The sequence below is a fragment of the Paroedura picta genome, chromosome 7 (assembly GCF_049243985.1).
Source record: "Paroedura picta isolate Pp20150507F chromosome 7, Ppicta_v3.0, whole genome shotgun sequence".
In the NCBI taxonomy this organism is placed as follows: Eukaryota; Metazoa; Chordata; class Lepidosauria; order Squamata; family Gekkonidae; genus Paroedura; species Paroedura picta.
This window is the reverse complement of record NC_135375.1, coordinates 81,592,970-81,612,000: the sequence shown is the minus strand read 5'-3', so window position 1 is coordinate 81,612,000 and position 19,031 is coordinate 81,592,970. Positions and strand designations below refer to the sequence as shown.

The 19,031-nt window shown below is 39.1% G+C and overlaps 1 protein-coding gene across 12 annotated transcripts in view; it reads left to right on the top strand.

Moving 5' to 3' along the window:
* Window positions 1–17,513, top strand: part of MLLT3 (MLLT3 super elongation complex subunit) — a 131,760-nt gene extending 114,247 nt beyond the window's left edge. For 7 of the 12 annotated variants that reach the window (XM_077345196.1, XM_077345185.1, XM_077345187.1 and 4 more), the window contains 6 exons: window positions 198–329; window positions 2,204–2,336; window positions 5,701–5,797; window positions 9,709–9,780; window positions 10,391–10,462; window positions 14,516–17,513. In XM_077345196.1, the coding sequence (XP_077201311.1) occupies window positions 198–329; window positions 2,204–2,336; window positions 5,701–5,797; window positions 9,709–9,780; window positions 10,391–10,462; window positions 14,516–14,647 (638 nt within the window). In that variant the 3' untranslated portion in view covers window positions 14,648–17,513. The remainder of the gene's footprint in view (window positions 1–197; window positions 330–2,203; window positions 2,337–5,700; window positions 5,798–9,708; window positions 9,781–10,390; window positions 10,463–14,515) is intronic. The other 5 variants (XM_077345191.1, XM_077345192.1, XM_077345188.1 and 2 more) reach the window with 4 other exon arrangements.
* Window positions 17,514–19,031: the final 1,518 nt, after the last annotated feature.

Below are 19,031 nucleotides of genomic sequence, written 5' to 3'. Positions count from 1 at the left end.
TGGGATTGCATCAAATAGCACAGTGTGTATATTCTTAACCAGCAGCTTTAAAAGCAGGAAATATTAAAAGAGATCTTGGAGCTCCTTCCCAAATGTATGTCACTCTGTTTTGTAGAGGTATTAAGTTTCTCAAATGTGTATATATTTTTCTTCTGTAATTATTCTAAGGCGCCCACTCCTAATGCTTTCTTTGTCAGCAGATCACTGCTTAGGAGGGAGCGTATCAAAATCTATAACGCAGTTTCAGCTGTACAACTATAAAGAGCAGTGTCAGAAGCCATTGCATCAGGCCTGTCCCATCAGTTTTGCAGGCAGATATGCAGGTACAAGTAAGTCAGGGCGCCAGTTAAGTTAAATCACCTTTATTTTGTGTGGAAAATATGACTGTGGTGTATGTTCATGAGATGGAATCAGAGTTGTCAGGGATCTTTTAAAAAACACTGAAGATCCTATATTCTGGCAAGGAACAGTTATCCCAGTGTTGTTGTTGTTGTTGTTGCATTAGGAATATAAGAACTTGCTCAGGATTTTTAAAACAGGAATTTGTGATTGCATGAGATCTTAATATCAAAGTGCCATTTTAAAAAGACAGAGTTGTATAGTGACCAAAGAATCAGGCTAGACCCCAGGAGATCAGGTTCAAATCTCGCTTTATCCTGAGGCGCTCTGTATGTGCATGTTCCAGTCATATTCTCTTGGCCTAATCTACGTTGAAGAGGGTAAAATGGAAGGGGGGAGCAGGTTGCACCCTAAAACCCTTGGGAGGGATAAATATGTAATAATTAGATATATAGAATAATTGCATTTATAACATTAGAAATACAGACCAGCTCTTTAGGAAAAATAATTTATATTTGGTAGCACAAACACACATGTCCTACACTAAATACCCCCTTTAAAAAAGGGATTAGACTTGAAAACAAAAATTAACATTAACAAAAATTAATGTAATTGACATTAGCTCTTTGTGTGGGATTTTTTTAAAGTCAGTGCCTCAACCATATTTCTTTCTCTGCATAATATTGAAATAATGACTGCTAAGTGATATTACAGGAGTGAACGAAAGGAGTCATTACATTTTGGAAATAGCAGCAATGATGAGCAATAATTTGATTTTGAATAAATCTGATTTTATTCATTGACTGTATCCCCCTAACCCTGAAGCAATTATTTATTGGATGTGATGTGATTTGGTTCTGCTTGTGGTCTGCATACAATCATCATTTTTGATCCTGTCACCATATTTAACAACTTATGGTGATCGTGTTTTCTCCAAACTGTTCAGAGGCTGAAATTGGATTAAAGAGGTACAACTACTTGCTAAATGCTACTTCCATGTTTGTCACTGCCTGGCCTCTTTATTTTGAAATCTGGGCTTTAAAAAAGAAACACTACTGCAGCCTAAGTGCCCCCCTCCCCCATTTCCCCCAAGATAAACTGCCCTGCATTTTTGGTGTGGATGTACAGAAACAGCAAGTTAAAAGCTAAAATGTTGTAAATCTGATCTTAAAGCCATTTTTAATGCAACTTTATTGAAGAAGCTGGTGTAGCATCTCTCTTCAGTTCCTGGATAAAGATGGGCCTGTTACCGGCATTGACACACTTTATACATATGAGCACCAGCAAAGAGCTTGTTTGACCTGACATTGACCTTAGAATAAAGAGGACAGCTAAATCTAAGTAGATCAAAAACAGGGAGACAAAGAATGCCTTGGCCAAAGCAAGTTCCAATCACTGTGATTTATTAGACTATGACTTTCAATACATGGATTAACCTAACAAAATGTAATATTACTGGTAGTCTCTTTTCAGGTATAGAATATCCCCTGATTTAAAAAAAAAATAAGCTTTTGCTTTTTTTTAAAGTTGTATTTTGTTGCACAGAAGTCTGACTGCCTTTTTCTTAACATTCCAAGGAGCTGATTCTGCAAACACTCAAAACACAAGTCCCTTTGTTGACAGAAATAATCCCATTTTAAGTCAACTGGTTTCTGAATAAATTGACTTTTGTTTAAGCATTTGCTACATAAGCCCCCTGAGTATTAGGTCTTTTGTTCAGTGCCCAAGTCGTCCTTCATCTACCACCACCCCCGCCTTAAAACTGTGTTAGAACTTGTTTTGCTTATAAAGCCGAACAATTGGTAGACTTGCATTTGAATCCCCGTTGTTGATTTGTGTTCCGTTTTTTGTTTTTGTTCACTAGGTCCTCTGAGGTCTATAATGAAAGATCTGCATTCTGATGATAATGAAGATGAATCTGATGAAGCAGATGAGAATGACAACGACTCTGAGATAGAGAGACCTGTAAATACTCATGGTGGAAGCAGGGGACGCAGGTGAGGCTTTTGAAAAAAAAGGCAAGCAGGTGGAAAACTAAGGGCAGAAAAAGTCCTGCTTCTAGGTGTAGGAAGGCTAAGTGGAAACAAAAGTACATGTAGGAAGAGAACAAACAAAATATCAGAAAATGTGGTAGGATAGGGGAGAATTAGGGGTCAGTGCCAAAAGCAGACTCTGTATAAGAGAGGAAAGCACAAAAGGCCCTGGGAGTATAACACTGAGGCAGAGAGTTTTATTTAGATTTTTGCTGTATGTTGATGCATGTTGTATGCTTTTACCATTTTGTAAATTCATGTACAAATAAAGCAAATTAAGCTTGTTTTTAAAGGTTCTGCTTTATGTTCTCTTTCTGTGGTGACTCAGCAGGCGATAGAGAATATACAAGGCTTTTTGGGATTCATGTCTTTGGGCCTTTTTCACTCAGGACTATAAGAACCACCTTGGGCCAAGCCCAGAGTTATTTGTGTCCAATATGGGATAGAGGGCAAAATAGAAAGCTAATATACTTTGAACAGTAGATATTTTTTACAGATAAATATAAGCTAATTCAAGAGCCTCTTGCGGCGCAGAGTGGTAAGCAGCAGAAATGCTGTCTGAAGCTGTCTGTCCATGAGGTTGGGAGTTTGATCCCAGCAGCAGGCTCAAGGTTGACTCAGCCTTCCATCCTTCCGAGGTCGGTAAAATGAGGACCCAGCTTGCTGGGGAGTAAAACGGTAATGACTGAGGAAGGCACTGGGAAGGCCACCCTGTATTGAGTCTGCCATGAAAACGCTAGAGGGCGTCACCCCAAGGGTCAGACATGACTCGGTGCTTGCACAGGGGATACCTTTACCTTTTATAAGCTAATTCAGATGCTGTCCTTGCTTGTCCTCTGGAGCCAATTGCCAGTTCAGATGGGCTGTTTAAATTGTGGAAGAAGCATGGGAAGAAAGGATACATACTAGCTCATTCAGTGACCCTTCTTCTTCTGTCTTCAGAGGAGCTCTGTTTTAAAGAATTACCATAGGTCTTAATCACAGCTCCCTTTTGTTGCATCTAGTCTGGCCCCAAGTTTAAATCATGCTTACTTATCTTTTTGTAGGTGTTTTCCTGATTTTAGAATCAGACCACATCAAAACACATGCGTACACAAAAGACATATAGATGAGCACCCATGAGAAATAAAAATAAAAAGAGCAATCATGAACCAATATTTTCATCCACCTGAAAAAGAGATGTTCCTTAACTGTGACACAGACATTTTCATCTATATAGATTTTAGTACTAGTGAGTTGAATGTGGCAAGCAAGTAAAAGTAAGCACATCCATATGTGTATTTGATTACCTTTGAGATATCTAGTAATTGCAGATATTTCTAACTTGAACAGAATAGAATATTTACAAATTTCAGTACAGTTAAAATGGTTTTTCTTTCATTTATTTTAGTGAATTTATTCCTTCTTTTAAGCATCTTGAGAATCGGGGTTAATGGGGAGGTTCGACGCTATTGTACTCTGGAAAATAAGAATATGCAATTCAAAGTGAAATTCATCTGTACCATGTTTATGGATACATTGTGTGCAGTATTAATTCTCATCACAGCTACTGAGCACATTTTGGATTGTGTATAATTCAAGCTGTTCTAGTGATTATCTTTTCCAGTAGTATTTTTATTTAGCATGTGCTCTTTCTGGCATGAAAGAATTGCATCAAACTACGGGAGATGTTGACGATTAAGGGGAGATGAAAAACCTAATCTAATTTTGCTTTGCTGCACTTAGATGCTCATGAATCGTCTTGTTTGTTTTCAGAACTTTCCCTCTAGTGGTCTATATGTATGAATGTAAGACTTGGGCCCTGTGTGAAGCTCTTATCCCAGTCCTGACTCAGAGTTGCACAAGCATATGCCAAGCATGGGGGAGTAATTTCTCCTCTGCTGCCTCTTATTTTCTGCCCTTGCAGAACCATAGATTTCAGTACCGCGCTAGGAATAGTGCCCAAACCTGGACTTAAACAACCACACTTGGTGTTTTAAGAACCCTGTGCCAGAGTGGCAGGGCTCCAGTACAAAGTTGGAATGAAAATAGAATCAAGGATATGGCAGTATAATCAGAGAAAGGTTTATTGACAGGAACCAAGTAGTCACAGTAGTATTAAAGTACATTACAGCAGGGGTAGTCAACCTGTGGTCCTCCAGATGTTCATGGACAACAATCCCCACGAGCCCCTGCCAGCAAACGCTGGCAGGGGCTCATGGGAATTGTAGTCCATGAACATCTGGAGGACCACAGGTTGACTACGCCTGCATTACAGCAGCAAAATACTGAGGAGCTCATATGTAGCTGTGCCCCAGTCCCATTGCTCACACAATATTTGCCCATACTTGGTGGCAGCACATATGTTGTGAAATTAAAGGGGACAACGAGGCAGGTAGAAAGAGATAGTGCCTCTCCTTTTCTGCAAAGGTATGTCCATCTTAGAGGGCTTAGGTAAATGCAGGCATATGATGATCCAAGTGGGCGTCAGACCAAAACCATCCTGGAATGTAAGAGGTAGAGATGTCAAGAGGAAATGTAGGCAGCAATTCGAAAAATAATCCAAATCAGGTCCAAGGAACAGTTCACGTGGAAAAGGACGGGACATGAACGTGCATTTGAATCATTTTATATGTGCTGGAGAATAATAGGCAAATTGTTGGCTTTCATGCGGACTGAAAGAGGAAGGATTATCAGAAGTAAGCCTCTGGATTGGTTAGAATTAGAAAGAGAGGAAAGGTTTGAGGAGGTGTGTTTGGGAGGGATTTTCAAAGCCAAAGAGTGCCAGAACAGGATAGATTAAAGCATCTTCCTCAATTACCATCTTCCTGAAATCCTTTATATTAGGCCAGAGGAGGCCTCAGGGCATTGTATTTGATAGACTTCGGATATCTAGAATAGTAGTCACAGAATTAGCTACCCGAGTTTTGTTTTTCTACGTTTGTCTTCTTGTGCTAAGGCTACACCTTTCTTCAGCCAGATTTGCTAGTCATTGTACTATATGATTAAAATTCAAAGTGGTCTAGGCTTGCTTCGTCCAGCTGAGGTTTAACATGCTGTGTTTAGTAAACAACACTTAGAAAGTTCAGGTCAGACCTTTCTAAGATTGAAGGGCAGGTGGCCTTAGTTATGAACCACAAGAGGTACTGAATGAAACCACAGAATGGAGGCAGGCTTGTAATGGCTACACTAGAATTGTGGGAAACTTGCTTTTTTGAAAATAAAATCTGGGATTCTGAGATCTGGATGTGGGTTGAAGGCCTTTCAATATTGCTTTGTATATTGCTAACAACTCACCTGTTACTTGCCTCTGTTAAACTGTAATTCCTGTGCCCTTTTCTCTTCTCAGGGTTAGTCTAAGTGATGGCAGTGACAGTGACAGCAGTTCAGCTTCTTCACCGCTGCGACATGAGCCGCCACCATTACTAAAAACCAATAGCAACCAGGTACCATTGTATGATGTTCCTAATGTTATCATGATCACTTTTATTTTTTGGCCTAATTATTGGATTGGATCCTGTCATCAGCAGAAGGTGCTGATGATAATAGATCTTTCCCACATGCCCCCATCCAATCAGTCCTTTTCAACCTTTGAAAGTTTATTCCAGGGTTTCAGAACCCATGTGGAATCATAGCCTTGAGAATGGGATGGCTACACTGGGAGGGAGACAGAATCTCCCTTCTTGACTCTTCTTTCACTAGAGTGCCACTGTTGGAAGAGGAGGAAGGGAACAATTTCACCTCTCTCCACTGCAGACTCCCAGCTCTCATGTTGATTATTGTACAGTGGTGACAGCAAAACAAAGTTTCCTGGGTTTTCATGCATTTGGGTTTACAGTCAGTAAGACAAATCTATCACTACAGACCGCCTACATTCTTAGTAGTAGGATTGTAGCACACAGTAGAGTCATGTGGCTGCCCCCCCCCCCTCAGTTTGCACCAGTTTTATTTTGTCTGAGTGTGAATCCACTGAGATGGTAGATGCTGTTTCTAGTTTAACAGAAGCACTATTGCACAAATAATAAAAACCTGCTTTTTCTCCATTACTATTATTTCTGACTGAAGTTAAAAATAAGATCACAAAGGTATTAGCAAAGTACAGTAGATGGAGGGAATGTCAGTAGACTTTATGTAAACCTGGCTAACTTTATAACAATAAATCATAGGATAGGTGAAGCACTTGGAAAAAGAGAAAGAGAGGCCTCTGGGGGACTGAATATGCAAACTGACGTTGGCCTTCTGTTGCTTAGCCTGTACACAGTGTTGGTATGCTAATATCTTAGCACCTTAATAAGCCTAATTTTTCCTATTTTTAAACTGCTAGAAGTGGATTTACACCAGGAAACTTTTGGCCTCTCTCCAAGTTAGATGCTTAGGTCCAAACTTGATGACATAAGAGGATAGCCAAGATCAATCACTGCCCCCTTTTTTTCTTTTCTTTTTCTTTTCTTTTTCTTTTCACAGCCAAATGGAGAGTTTGAATCAGACTTGGGACCAAGACTTGGGAAAAGGGGTTAGCCCTTTCTTGCTGCGCCATTTCCCCAATATAAATGGGTCCCCCCTAGTATTTTTGTTCCACATTTCAATAACCCTCACAATAAAATTCAAATACATGCAGGGGTGTTTCAATGATGAATTGATGAATTGTTGTTATTGATGGTTGAATTAGAAGCACTATTGAATGTGCTCAAATTTTACAGTACACTGAAAGAACTGTCAGCAGTTGTTTTATGAGATATTTCCTAATAAATTGTGTTAATAGGTTGGTGGAAATCCATAGTCTTGTTAATAAGCAAGTCAGCACACTTTATTAATTCCCAAATTGCAGTTCATTTCCTTACCTTTTCCCCGGTTGCCAGGATTCATTGAGACTGCTTTGCATTCCTCAGAACCACTTGTATGTCTCACCCAAAATACCCAGAAGAAAAAAGGTCTCCTGAAAAACATTTTTGACTTTTTAGTTCCATTTGGGGAGGAATTCCATTTGGCCACACGTGAGATTTTTGTTCACTGTCATTAAAGCCATAAACTTGTTTTAAACAATGAAACATGATACTGTGTTTGCTATGTTGAAACACAATAGCCTGTGGGTGGTATATTTCCCTATAATGTTCACAAAAAGACAGTCTTGTCAGCAGTGGACAAGCAGAACATTTTCTCCAAAACAGCTGCTGAGCAGTTAGTCTTTATGATACAATAGTTGGAGCGGGATAAATTATTAGAGGGTTTTTTTTTAATTGGCTTGTATCCTACTACTCCATTCAGCTAAGTGTGGAGGAAAGAGCTGTCCTGCCCCAGGGAAAGGCAGCTTATGCCGAAAGAAGTCTGCATACTTTGAAGTGGGTATGGTACAAGACATTGAAATTAAATCCAGACAAAATAGAAGTGCTGTGGGACAGGGGGAAACCGAGCCAGTACAAAGTGTTCAAGCTGCATTAGATCCCCCCCCCCCAAAAAAAGCAGGCTCATAGCCTGGAATTGTTCCCAGATGCTTTACTGATTCTGGATGCTCAGGTGATATAGGTAGCCAAGAGTACATTCTACCAACTTGGGTTGGTCTGTCATCTGCAGACTTCCCTAGAAAAAGTAGGCCTCCTACATGCCTTGGTAACAGGCAATTTGGACTGTTGTTAACAGTCTACGTGGAGCTGCCTTTGTAGATTATTCAACAATAAAATAAGAGGGGTAGGACCCAGTGAAGGACCAGACACAGGGCAAGTATAGAGGCACTGGGATACCTCTTTACTTGCCCTTTGTAGACTATTCAGCACTGTGAACATTTTCTGAATATGATTGCCAGAGATTCTTATTGTTTGCCAGTTCCATTGAATGCTGGTTTGCTTCTCTGCCCTGTAAAAAGCGCTGGTTGGACTAAAGCTCTAAATGGCTTGGGTCCAAGGTATGTAGTAAACCTCTCATAAGCTGTATCTAGTGTTCTGATGGTGTCTATTTGGGAGCTGTTTGAGGAAAAGCAGTTGGGGGGGAACCCCCACAAGGGCTTTCTTGGCTTCTACTCCCTCTCTGTGGAACTCCCCCACCCTTCCCACGCCCCGCACCATGATCAGTGTCCTTATTGCAGATTTTCTGGTGTTGGTTAAAAATGTTTTTTAACCAATCAGACCTACTATGTTTGATGAAGGGAGCATATGCTGAACCTCTTGTTAGTCTCTAAGGCGCTACTCAGCTCAAATCTAACTGTTTTACTGCAGACCAACATGGCACCCTCTAAAATGAACTTTATTTCAAGAAGCCTTTCTTACTTAGTTCCTTCTCTGGTGTGTTGAACAACGTTCTCAGATGTTAATGGTGATGAATCCTGTTGATCTTCGATGTTTCTGACTCTTTATTTAAAGTTTCTTTTGTAAACACACACACACATATATGATGTATGTAAACTGGTATAGAATGGATACTGTTGAAGGCACCATTGTTTCCCTTGAATTCTTGCCTTGTGGTTCAAAGACAGAAAAAGCAACAAGTCATATAAAATTTAGTGGGACAGGGGTACTGATTTCAATTAAATCTAAGCTTTGAGAACTTTCTCTGAATAGGGGGGGGACGGACATTGTTCTCTCACTGGCTTGGTTTTCCCTGTTTATGTCAATAAATTAAACAGAAGAGTTCTATCCAATAGAGCTGCTTTTGCTTCTGGGTTTACCACTTTGACCAGTAAGAGCTTGTGATGCTTGGACTCATGGCTGATCCCATGCTGTTTGGGATGGGCTTCCAGAGGATGAGAAGAAGGCCTCAATCTTGCACAGGGTTCAAGAGCTCTGTAAAGCAAAGCTGTTTCTTTGTGCATTTGAAAGCCCATAAATGAAAGTTCTAGGTAATTTCCTTTTATTTGTATCTAATTTTATTTCTGATATAATACTGTCTTTCTTTTTAAATTTGATGTAAGCCACTTTTAGTCCTGTTGATGGGGAGAAAAGTCAGATATAAATATTTTCTTCTCGAAAAATGTACATATTTATGAATGAATCGTCCACAAAGTGATTAAATTATGTAGGTTTAGTATCAGCAGTGTTAATTGCTGCCTTGACAGTTTCATGGGCAGTTATTTCTATTACAAATGTTTATTTTGTTAAGACTTGTGAAGCCCCTTTGCAGTGTTTAAAATGACATTCCTTTGTTTGTTTTTTCATTTTGCATTGTAAATTTTTTGTGAGATATTTGAGAAGAGGTACATAGGTTAGATAAATAGGCTCTTAAACTATGCTTCCTCAATGAAGTTTGGTATGAAATTACTAATCATTTTTTATTCTTTGCATTTCGGCAGCTATTGACTATGAAATGTACCTATTTGTCTAGACTTATAATGCCCTTAAATAATTTACTTTTTCTTTTTTCTTTCCAGATTCTCGAAGTAAAGAGCCCTGTAAAACAGAGTAAATCTGATAAACAGATAAAGAATGGCGATTGTGATAAGGTATCAATGGCTACCAAAAATGTTTAAATTCTCTTCAATAAACATACATCCTGTATTCTAGAATATTTACTCTTTCATTATGTTAAAGGTTGGTGGCTGAAGTCTTATCTTCATTAAGTATCACATAACTGTGCCCTTAGCATTTTTGTACCTCTGCGTTAAACCTATATAGGATGAGATAAGGTGTTTTATATTCTCAATGACTAACCGGTCTCTTGAATTGCATGAGACTCAGTTCTTATTTGCATGTTACATTGAATGCATGTACTGTCCACAAATATATTTATGTATATTTACTTCATTTATACCACTCTTTCTCCCCAGTGGGGGGCCCAAACTGGCTTACATCGTATGAGTCAATGTATGTACACTTTAGAAATAAAACAGGGGACCTGTACCTGGATGAATGTAGCACATTCAGCTGTACGTGCATGGGACATAACATAAGAGTTACTCAACTGACGTACAAAGAGAAATACACAGATTATATGTATGTTAATTTCAACATATGTACACACCAGGATTTATATGACAATGCAAATGCCTTTGTAAATCAGATTTTAGTACTTAAAGTATGTTTTGTCTCAATTTTGGGATGACTTATTTGCAGGCATATCTTGATGAATTAGTTGAGCTCCACAGAAGGTTAATGACGCTAAGGGAAAGACATGTACTACAACAGGTGAGAAGATCTATTTTCTGTATAAAATGTAGTAAATTTGTCAGTCAAGGACCTTAGTTTGGTTTTCTAGTGTCTAGACTTTAATAATGTAACGATATAGACTTTAATATGTCCAGTTTATACACAAGAATAATACTGTGTTTCCCCAGAAACAAGACACTGTCTTATATTTATTTTTCCTCAAGAAGGCACACTATGGCTTATTTTCAGGGAGTGTCTTATTGGTATTTAGAAAAGTCGGTGCCATCAACAAAGGTGTTTGTGTGGAGTGAGAGAGCCCCACAGACTGTTGCTGGTCAGTGCTATGGTGCAGCAGCTTTATGTCTAATGCAAACCGTAATAAAATTTCTATCTATCTATGGTGCAGCAGCTTTATTGGTGTTTGTGGGGGGTGAGAGAGACTGGGGCGGCCAGCGCTGCAGAGGGGAGCGATGCTGATGCTGGTGGCGCACCAGCCGAACTCTGCACCCACGTGCAGGTGCTGGCTGGCACGCTGCTGCCAGCGCTGCCCTTCCCCTCCACGTCACTGGTCTCCTCGGGCATCCATGCATGCCGAAGCAGCCGCAACCCTACCAAAGACTGTTGCTGATTGGCGCTGGGGGAGAGACAGTGCTGAGTAAAATGGCAGCCACATCTTTAGTTCTATGGCGTATATTGCACAAACGCTTCTCCCCCCCCCACCCCGGACCTGAAAAGAGCTGCATTCTTGACCACCTGCTCAACTTGGTTCAAACGATTTAAAATGGATCGTTTTAGATCCTCCTATTTAACTCAACTTTCAGCCCATAATCTCAAAGCAACTTATGCTTCTCTGCACTTCCAAATAATGCCTTCAGCTTTATTGATTGGATGCTTCCAGGAAACGCCTCTGTATTTGTGGAGCCTCAGTTGTGGAGGACCTCCCACACTATGTTTTGTACACTGAAACAAGGGAAAATTTCTTGCTCATCTGCTAAATGGTTTAAATGGTCAATCTGATAAGGAAAAACAGACTTGTTATCGGATACTAACTCTTTTGTTACCAACTGTTTGCCCTTGCAGCTAAGGAAATATGGGCCAATGAGGTGCTAAAGAGAGCAAATATCTAAAATCCCTAGCTTGTCATATGCAGTTTTAAAGACAGGCAGCCTTTGGATACAATTCATTACATTTCCTAATTTCAGATGAGTCTTGAGCCAGTAGGTGGGCTGTAGAATAGTAGCCACTTTTCAATTATTTCATTTGACGGCATGCACTGGACAGACATGCTACATGTGATTATTAAGTGCATACGGTCACATCAGTAAGGCCATAATGACTTTAAAAAGGGTTAGAAAGTGAAGCAGTTTGGGTGTAGGAGAGCCATGTCCAGTTCTTCCTCCAGTCGTAACTTGCAATATGGCTTTGGTTACTTGGTTTCTTAAGATTAGGTTGGTCGACTGCAACCAATAAGCCAAGAGAATTCTGGTTTATGAGCTGTTCAGAAAATAAATAACAATAAATAATATCTTTCTTATAGCTAGCCTAGTAAACCTGTAAAAGGCCCATCTTAAAGGTTTTCAGCCCTTCATATATGCTTTGTTCTGTACAGGCATTTAAATTGCTCCAGCATGATAGATGGCAATGAAATTGAAGGGAGAATGACAGTGTATAAACAGAACGGTACTTTAAAACAATAAAGTGCAGCATACTTTATCAAAAACAAATATGACTTCCTTAGACCTTGCTCCTTGAGTCTCCAGTTAAAGTATTTTACATTAGCAATCGGAAATCTTGACAGCTTTAATCTTAACTCTTGTTCTCCCAGTGTTTTTGAATAGATTAAGAATGTGAGTGCTAATACGAAAGGCATTAACATAACTCCATTTGGCAGGTGGTCAAGAATGCCCCTAAAGCTTTCTTGGCTATATCTTTATATATTTGTGCCTCTATGAAAACTGGAAGGAGGGGTCATCTTTTTCAGATGTAACAGGTGGGCTTTACATTGTAGCTGTATTTCTAAGGGTCCAGGATGAAGAATGGGGTTCAAATGTTCACGTAGCTCTTAGCTAGGAGTTTTAAAAGTGTAGATAGTGATCAACAACTGAGATTCTGTTTCCCGTTTCCTTTAAGAATACTGCATAGCTTTAAAATGCATCTGTTAACACTTCCTACATGCTTTTGAATTCCTGAAATTTATTCTTATGGGAGTGAGTCGAAGGCCCCATTCTGGCACAGTATGACAAGAACATACATATCAAATATAGTTCTTTAAAAAAAAATTGAAGAGTTATTCTGTGCTTTAGGATGCTTTGGGCTGATCCTGCGTTGAGCAAGGGGTTGGACTAGATGGCCTGTATGGCCCCTTCCCACTCTAGGATTCTATGATTCTAAACTTTGTCTTCTTCAGTCACAGCAAAATTAAACATATGTTAGCAGAAGGAAACCCATAAATTAATTCCATTAATTTATTTTTTATTTACATTATTTATTTATTTACATTATTTACATTACATTTATTTTCATTTTATTTATTTACATTTATTTTTACTTACATTTCTATAACTGCCCATCTCTGGTGCTGCCAGCTCAGCATGGTTTGCAATATAATTAACAGTAGTTTCAAAACCAGTTAAAAGAATAAAAACACAATTAAAACATTACATTGATCAATAGTCGTAAGTTGTAGCCTGCTATTACTGATGGCCACCATTGCTTTGACCTATAGAACCTCCTCTTGCTTTCAGGAGGAGAGTATATCAAGGAGGGCCCCGATCCCTTATGTTAGCCATTGAATATAATGGTTTGTTGTAACTTATACCAGTGCTGCCAAGTGAAGGTTATAGCACAACATGAGTAGGTGGCCATTTTTTTAAAAAATTACCTTTTGGTAATCCAGAAACACACATGAGATGCAGCAACTGGGAATAAATAACTGAAATAATTAAACACGTTTGTACAGTGCAATGTTATGCTGTTATTCCAGTTTAAGTCCATTGATTTTCGTGGGCTTTAAACCGGATTAAGTATGCACTAAATTGCACAGTTTAACACCCAAACAGTCTTCTTTGTTACTTGGATGTGAAGTTGCCTCCTGTGAATTACTTGCTGGAACTTTTTCTCATTTTGTGTATGTGTATGGGCATGGCTCAGTGCAGAAAAGAAGACTGTTGCTTGATTCATTTACTGAGGGAGAACATGAGCATCTCTTGCAGCGTTTCACGGCTGCAAATAGTTTTAAGTGGATTTGTGAAGATATTTGTTTAAGGTATTATTGGTGAAGTAAGTACACATTGGATAATTGAGGGGTTATTATGGTTCAGTGCTATATAAGTTCTAGTTTCAGTTGGAAGTATCTCCAGTTACACAAGATCACTGGAAGTAAGTGAAGGAAGGACCTCTGAGATCCTAAGAGTGCTAGTCGGATTAGACTATTATACTAGATCAGCATTCAGCTTGAATTGACAATCTACATTTGAAATAAGATTACTGGCGGGAAAAATCTAATGTTTTGAGTTTTATTTTTAATATATATAAAATATATCCAACAATATCACTAACAAAAATATGTAATGGAGAACAAATTGTGGTTAGGTCCAGAAAGAGAAGAAGTAGTGCTGGCTTCTTGTACCCCGCTTTTCCACCCGAAGGACTCTCAAAGCAGCTTACAGTCGCCTTCCCTTCCTCTCCCCACAACAGCAACCTTGTGAGGTAGGTGAGGCTGAGAGAGTTCTGAGAGGATTGTGACTGGCTCAAGGTCACCCAGCTGGCTGCATGTGGAGGAGGAGTGAGGAATCAAAACTGGTTCTTCAGATTAGAGGTTGCTGCTCTTGGTTTAGGACTCTTGCCCTTGAAATTCCAATCAGAATAAGGAAAGAAGCCCTTTCCTTCTTCCTATATGCTGAAGCCTTTGCTTGATACTGGAGCATAAGGTGTCAAAATCGGAAGGGAGGGTCCTTCAAAGATTTGATGGCATCTAGAGGTAGGCCTTTTCAGACCATGGCATCAGTGAGCAGGTCCACATTGGATGTTCCATGGAAGGGAGAATCAAAATTTAACTTGTAACATATTTTTTCTTGCTTTTTCTAATGGCAGATTGTAAACCTCATAGAAGAAACAGGACATTTTCATATCACAAACACAACCTTTGACTTTGACCTTTGCTCCTTGGACAAAACTACAGTTAGAAAATTACAGAGTTACCTGGAAACGTCTGGGGCATCCTGAGGACACAACTTGTGGCTGCATCAAAATACTGTGATCTTTTTCTTTTCAAAAAAAGAAATAAAACATTCAGAGTGATGCAACCAAAATGGCAAAAAAATATAATAAATCAGCCAACTCTCTTCAGCTTTATTTTTTGTTAAAGCCAGTCGTCATCTCTTCATAAAGGAGAAGAAAAGTGACAAGCCTCAGAGGATTGATCTTCTCACCAAGGAAATGCTCTGGAAGAGTTAGCCTGGATAGCCTTGAAAAAAAAACAATGAATGTGTATGGTATCATGTATCTCTCTCTGTGGCTTTCCAGGCCACAAGATGAATGCATGTTCAACACACTGCCTTATTACATAACTGATCTATTTATTATTGCATTTGTATATTCTAAAGTCCTTGAGGGAATGACACTACCAGATGTTACAAGTCCTCGCGTACCGCTTACGATCCTTGGATGCAACGAGCCACCACCGTCACAAGCCTTCTGACCTTACTCTCCTTTCAATGCCACTTTTTTCTGACTCCTACTATTTGCTAAAAAACAGACAAACGGGCAAAAACTACTGTCTTGTTTCCCACTTCCATAGTTTCCAGAAACAAGATACAGACAGAGGGACCAGGCCAAAAGTGGCCCGTTTTCTTTCTCACTTTTTTTATTACACCCTCTCTGCTGCAGCAGAATGGGTCCCCAGGCTGTAATCTTGTATTGATCATGGACCATGGTAGAAAATGCACCAAATAGGATCATGACTCGCTTTTCTAGCCTTAGTCAATAAAACATTAGGACTTTTTTAAAGAGAGTGTTACTGTCTGCTATCCTGAACTCAACGTTGTGTTTGCTACCAACATCTTTGTGTCTGTTTTTTTTTTATGTTACTTTAGATATCTACAGAAGTGAAGGCACTCAAGAGGACTGCCCTTAAAACAGGAATACCAGTCCAGTTTTCTGTGTGATTGTTGTAGAAAACCCCTAATTTGGAGGCATTTATTGCTGAAGCATTCCAACACTCAACTGTCTGGAATATGCTGTCCAATCTTTTGTTACAAAGGGGAGGGGGACCTATGGTCTGTTTAGATTTTAATTCCAGCTCTTTTCTGTCTACTAAATGAAAACTCCCCACACGCAAACACAAAATTTAAACTGTTGTCAAACAACAACACATTGGAAATAGCTTCCAGTTCTCAGCACTTGTTTGATACCCTACATGCTTCTACAGTAGGGCTGTCACCCAATAAAAGACACTAGTCGGTTAATTTATTACTTTTAATCGATTAATCAAATAAATCTACGTAACTGCATGTGAATAAACAGTAGTTCTAAAGTCAAAAAAGCCTGCTTTCTTTGTTTCTAGCTGGTGTACACATAGGTCACCACAAGCAGCTCCTTAGGAGACATCTTCCCTCATGTGGGAAGGAAGACAATGCCTGTTCTAGGGCGATACCTGCTATCTGTGTTTCTTTAGGTAACCATTAAACATGATTCAGTGGTTAAAATAAATATGCTGTCCCTCAATTGAGGGCACTTTTTAAAACCCACTAAAAGGAGCTAAATTGATTAAGCAATCAACTAAACTCAGCAGTCTGATTTCAAGAAGTATTTCTTTTCTCTTAAAATGAGACACAAATGTGTTTATTAAAACAAGTTAGAAACCCTTTACAGAGATGAGAGTTTCCTAGATGCTGTTAATCCTTTTGGCCAGATAAAAGATACTTAAGATATACTTGGGTCCACTGGTTGTGCTGACATTAAGTCAAGTCTGCGTTGGACAGGCCAGTAGATTTCCAGTCTGCTTCCTTGCCATATGTCCTCTGTGGCTACAGTGTCGATCTACAGTAACATTTGAGAGTTTATTTTCATTCCATGCACATGTTTTTGTGCAGTTGCATAATACTAGGTTCCAGCTAGGGGGTGTTTCTTCATAATCAAATGGGAATTCTTAACACTGTTTCTTTAAGTCCAAAGAAATGATTTCCTTTCATTTGTGTGTGTGTCTGTGTTTGTTTTTAAATTAAAATATTGTTTGACCATAATCTATGGAAAGTCTTTCTCAGGCTTCCGAAAGAACAAGTGTACTTTTCTTCAGTAATGTTATGACTCTTATTGATGATTGGCATGAAACATACTTGAAGCGTTATGTTCTTTTTAAGTCCACATGTTAATTAATGTGCAATTGTCGGGGTGGGGAGGGGAGGGGGAGGTTTTTGAAAGCTCTTGACATCAAGCATATGATGTGATGTTGAAGTGTGGAGGGGGGATGTTTGGGTTTTTTACATTTTTGTCAACATTTTTTATATGAAATGTTCGAAAATCTAAAGGCTAACTCACTTTTTAAAATAGCATACGATTGACATGTTTCATTTCAGTTCAATGCAAAACGTGTACTTTTGGGGGTCCATTTTTTTACTTTTCTAACTAAATTTTGTGGCAAAACTCTAAAGAGGGTGTTGGAAGGAGCACAGCCCCACATAACTTTTGAATAGATACTGGAAAAGTCATAGGTTTTTTTTTTTAATTTTGTGTTTTTAATAACTGGCAAAGTAAGTCCTTGAAGCTGCAAAAAAGTAGTAGCTGATGTACAGAATTTGTGGGGGTGGAGGGGTTAACTATGTAAAGGGAAGATTACTGCAGTTACAGTAGACTCTTAACTCTGACTTGCATGTAGCTCATCAGTCATCCTTATAAAGATGTTAGTTCTCTAGTTGGAGGAGACTGAGGAAGGAATAAAGACATTTCAGCTGCATTTGTGTGTGTTGAAAGTGAAGGGTGTTTTCCACAAAATTCTGGTAGAATAAGAGCTGGTAAGTGGTGTCCTTTTTTAAAAAATAAAAAAACTTAGTTATTTTGTATGCTGAAACAAAATAAATCATTTTTCAATTAATTACATATAGTCATAATTCTCTGACACAGAAACCAGCCTATAGCCTGTGCGAAGGAAGTTTTTGTTTGCATGTGTATGTTTTAAAAGGCCTGGATAAAACATTACAGCATTCATGCCTATCTTTGTGCCAGTTACATTATCCTTTCAACAAATGAGCAGTGTTTCCTCTGAAATGGCTTCATAGCCTCAGAAATGTACCTTTAATGTCACAGCTCAGACCTGGGACCTGTTTGGAAACAATGCAAGATATCTTGAAGCACATGCAGAGTACCACAGTCCCTTGCTATAGGCCTGGAATTAATAAGCCGAGTTTTCCAATCCAAGGGTAAGTGTATCTCTCACTCTCTGTTGTGCCCCCCCCTGCATTAACCGCTATGAAAGATTCAGTTGTTCAGGATTTTATACAACGCTAAACTGTAGTTTGTTGAATGGAATCACACACTGGATTCACCATCAAAATCTGAATACCTGGTACAGCTTGCATATGCCAGGCTTGGAGCATATTGAAATGTTTTGGATCATATTAGACATTACTCAAACGGGCAACAGCCAATGAAACTGGCAATTAAACAGTTAACTTCTCATCCCCTACCTCAATGCTGAGTCCTGACATCGCAATATGCTTCGTCTCCTAGTTATAGCTACAGTGGAGCAGAAGTTCAGAAACAACATAATGATATCAACACACAGTATTAGAGGTTGTGGCAAGGAAGAGGGAGTCAAAATGCCTACTTGCTGTTTATAACCGTGTGCTTAAAATACCATTTACTTTAGCTCTGCAACCATACCAAGATGCAGCACATTCCAAGACACAATGCAGTAATTTAGTATAGCCTATCTTTAAACATCTATCTGAACAGGGAAGAAATGGGTGCAGGCTAAAGGACACTGTTATGTGTCACTGAAAATTGACCATTGTTCTAGAGGAACTCAACTCATGAAGCTGTATTTTATAAAAGTTTTGGTTCAGATAGTGTATTGGGTTTTCATGATTCCCTCACCCCCTTCCATCTGCTTCATTATGTTAATGTGTATTTTCCCCAGCAGTTATGTTTTCACCCGATCTTCCTCTGCCTTTCATGCTGCTTGTGATAGGCCTCTGATTATTGTTCTTGACTCAGTCACTTGTGATCACTCTATATGTCCTCTGTGTGGAAGATATGGAAAGCTGCATTTCAGATTAGGACAGAGTCACTACTGTCTATAATGTAAATATGTGTGTTGGCACTTGTCTTACATTACACAGTAATGGAATGTATTGCTGGAAGTGATGAGAGACCCTTAACTGTAGGAAGAGCTTTAAAAAGAAGCTGTCTGCAAGAACAGTTTAAAACATCGGGAAGTACAAAAATGCTTTTGTTGCTTGAACCCTTAGTTACAACATAGGGGGACTCAATGTCCTTTATTCCAAATATTAATGCTTGCTTCTTTGCATAGGCCTGGTTGCCTTTTTCCAGGAAATGGAGCTGGTAATTCCCTTTCAATGGTTGTTGCTATGCGTTGTATGATTTTAAGCAG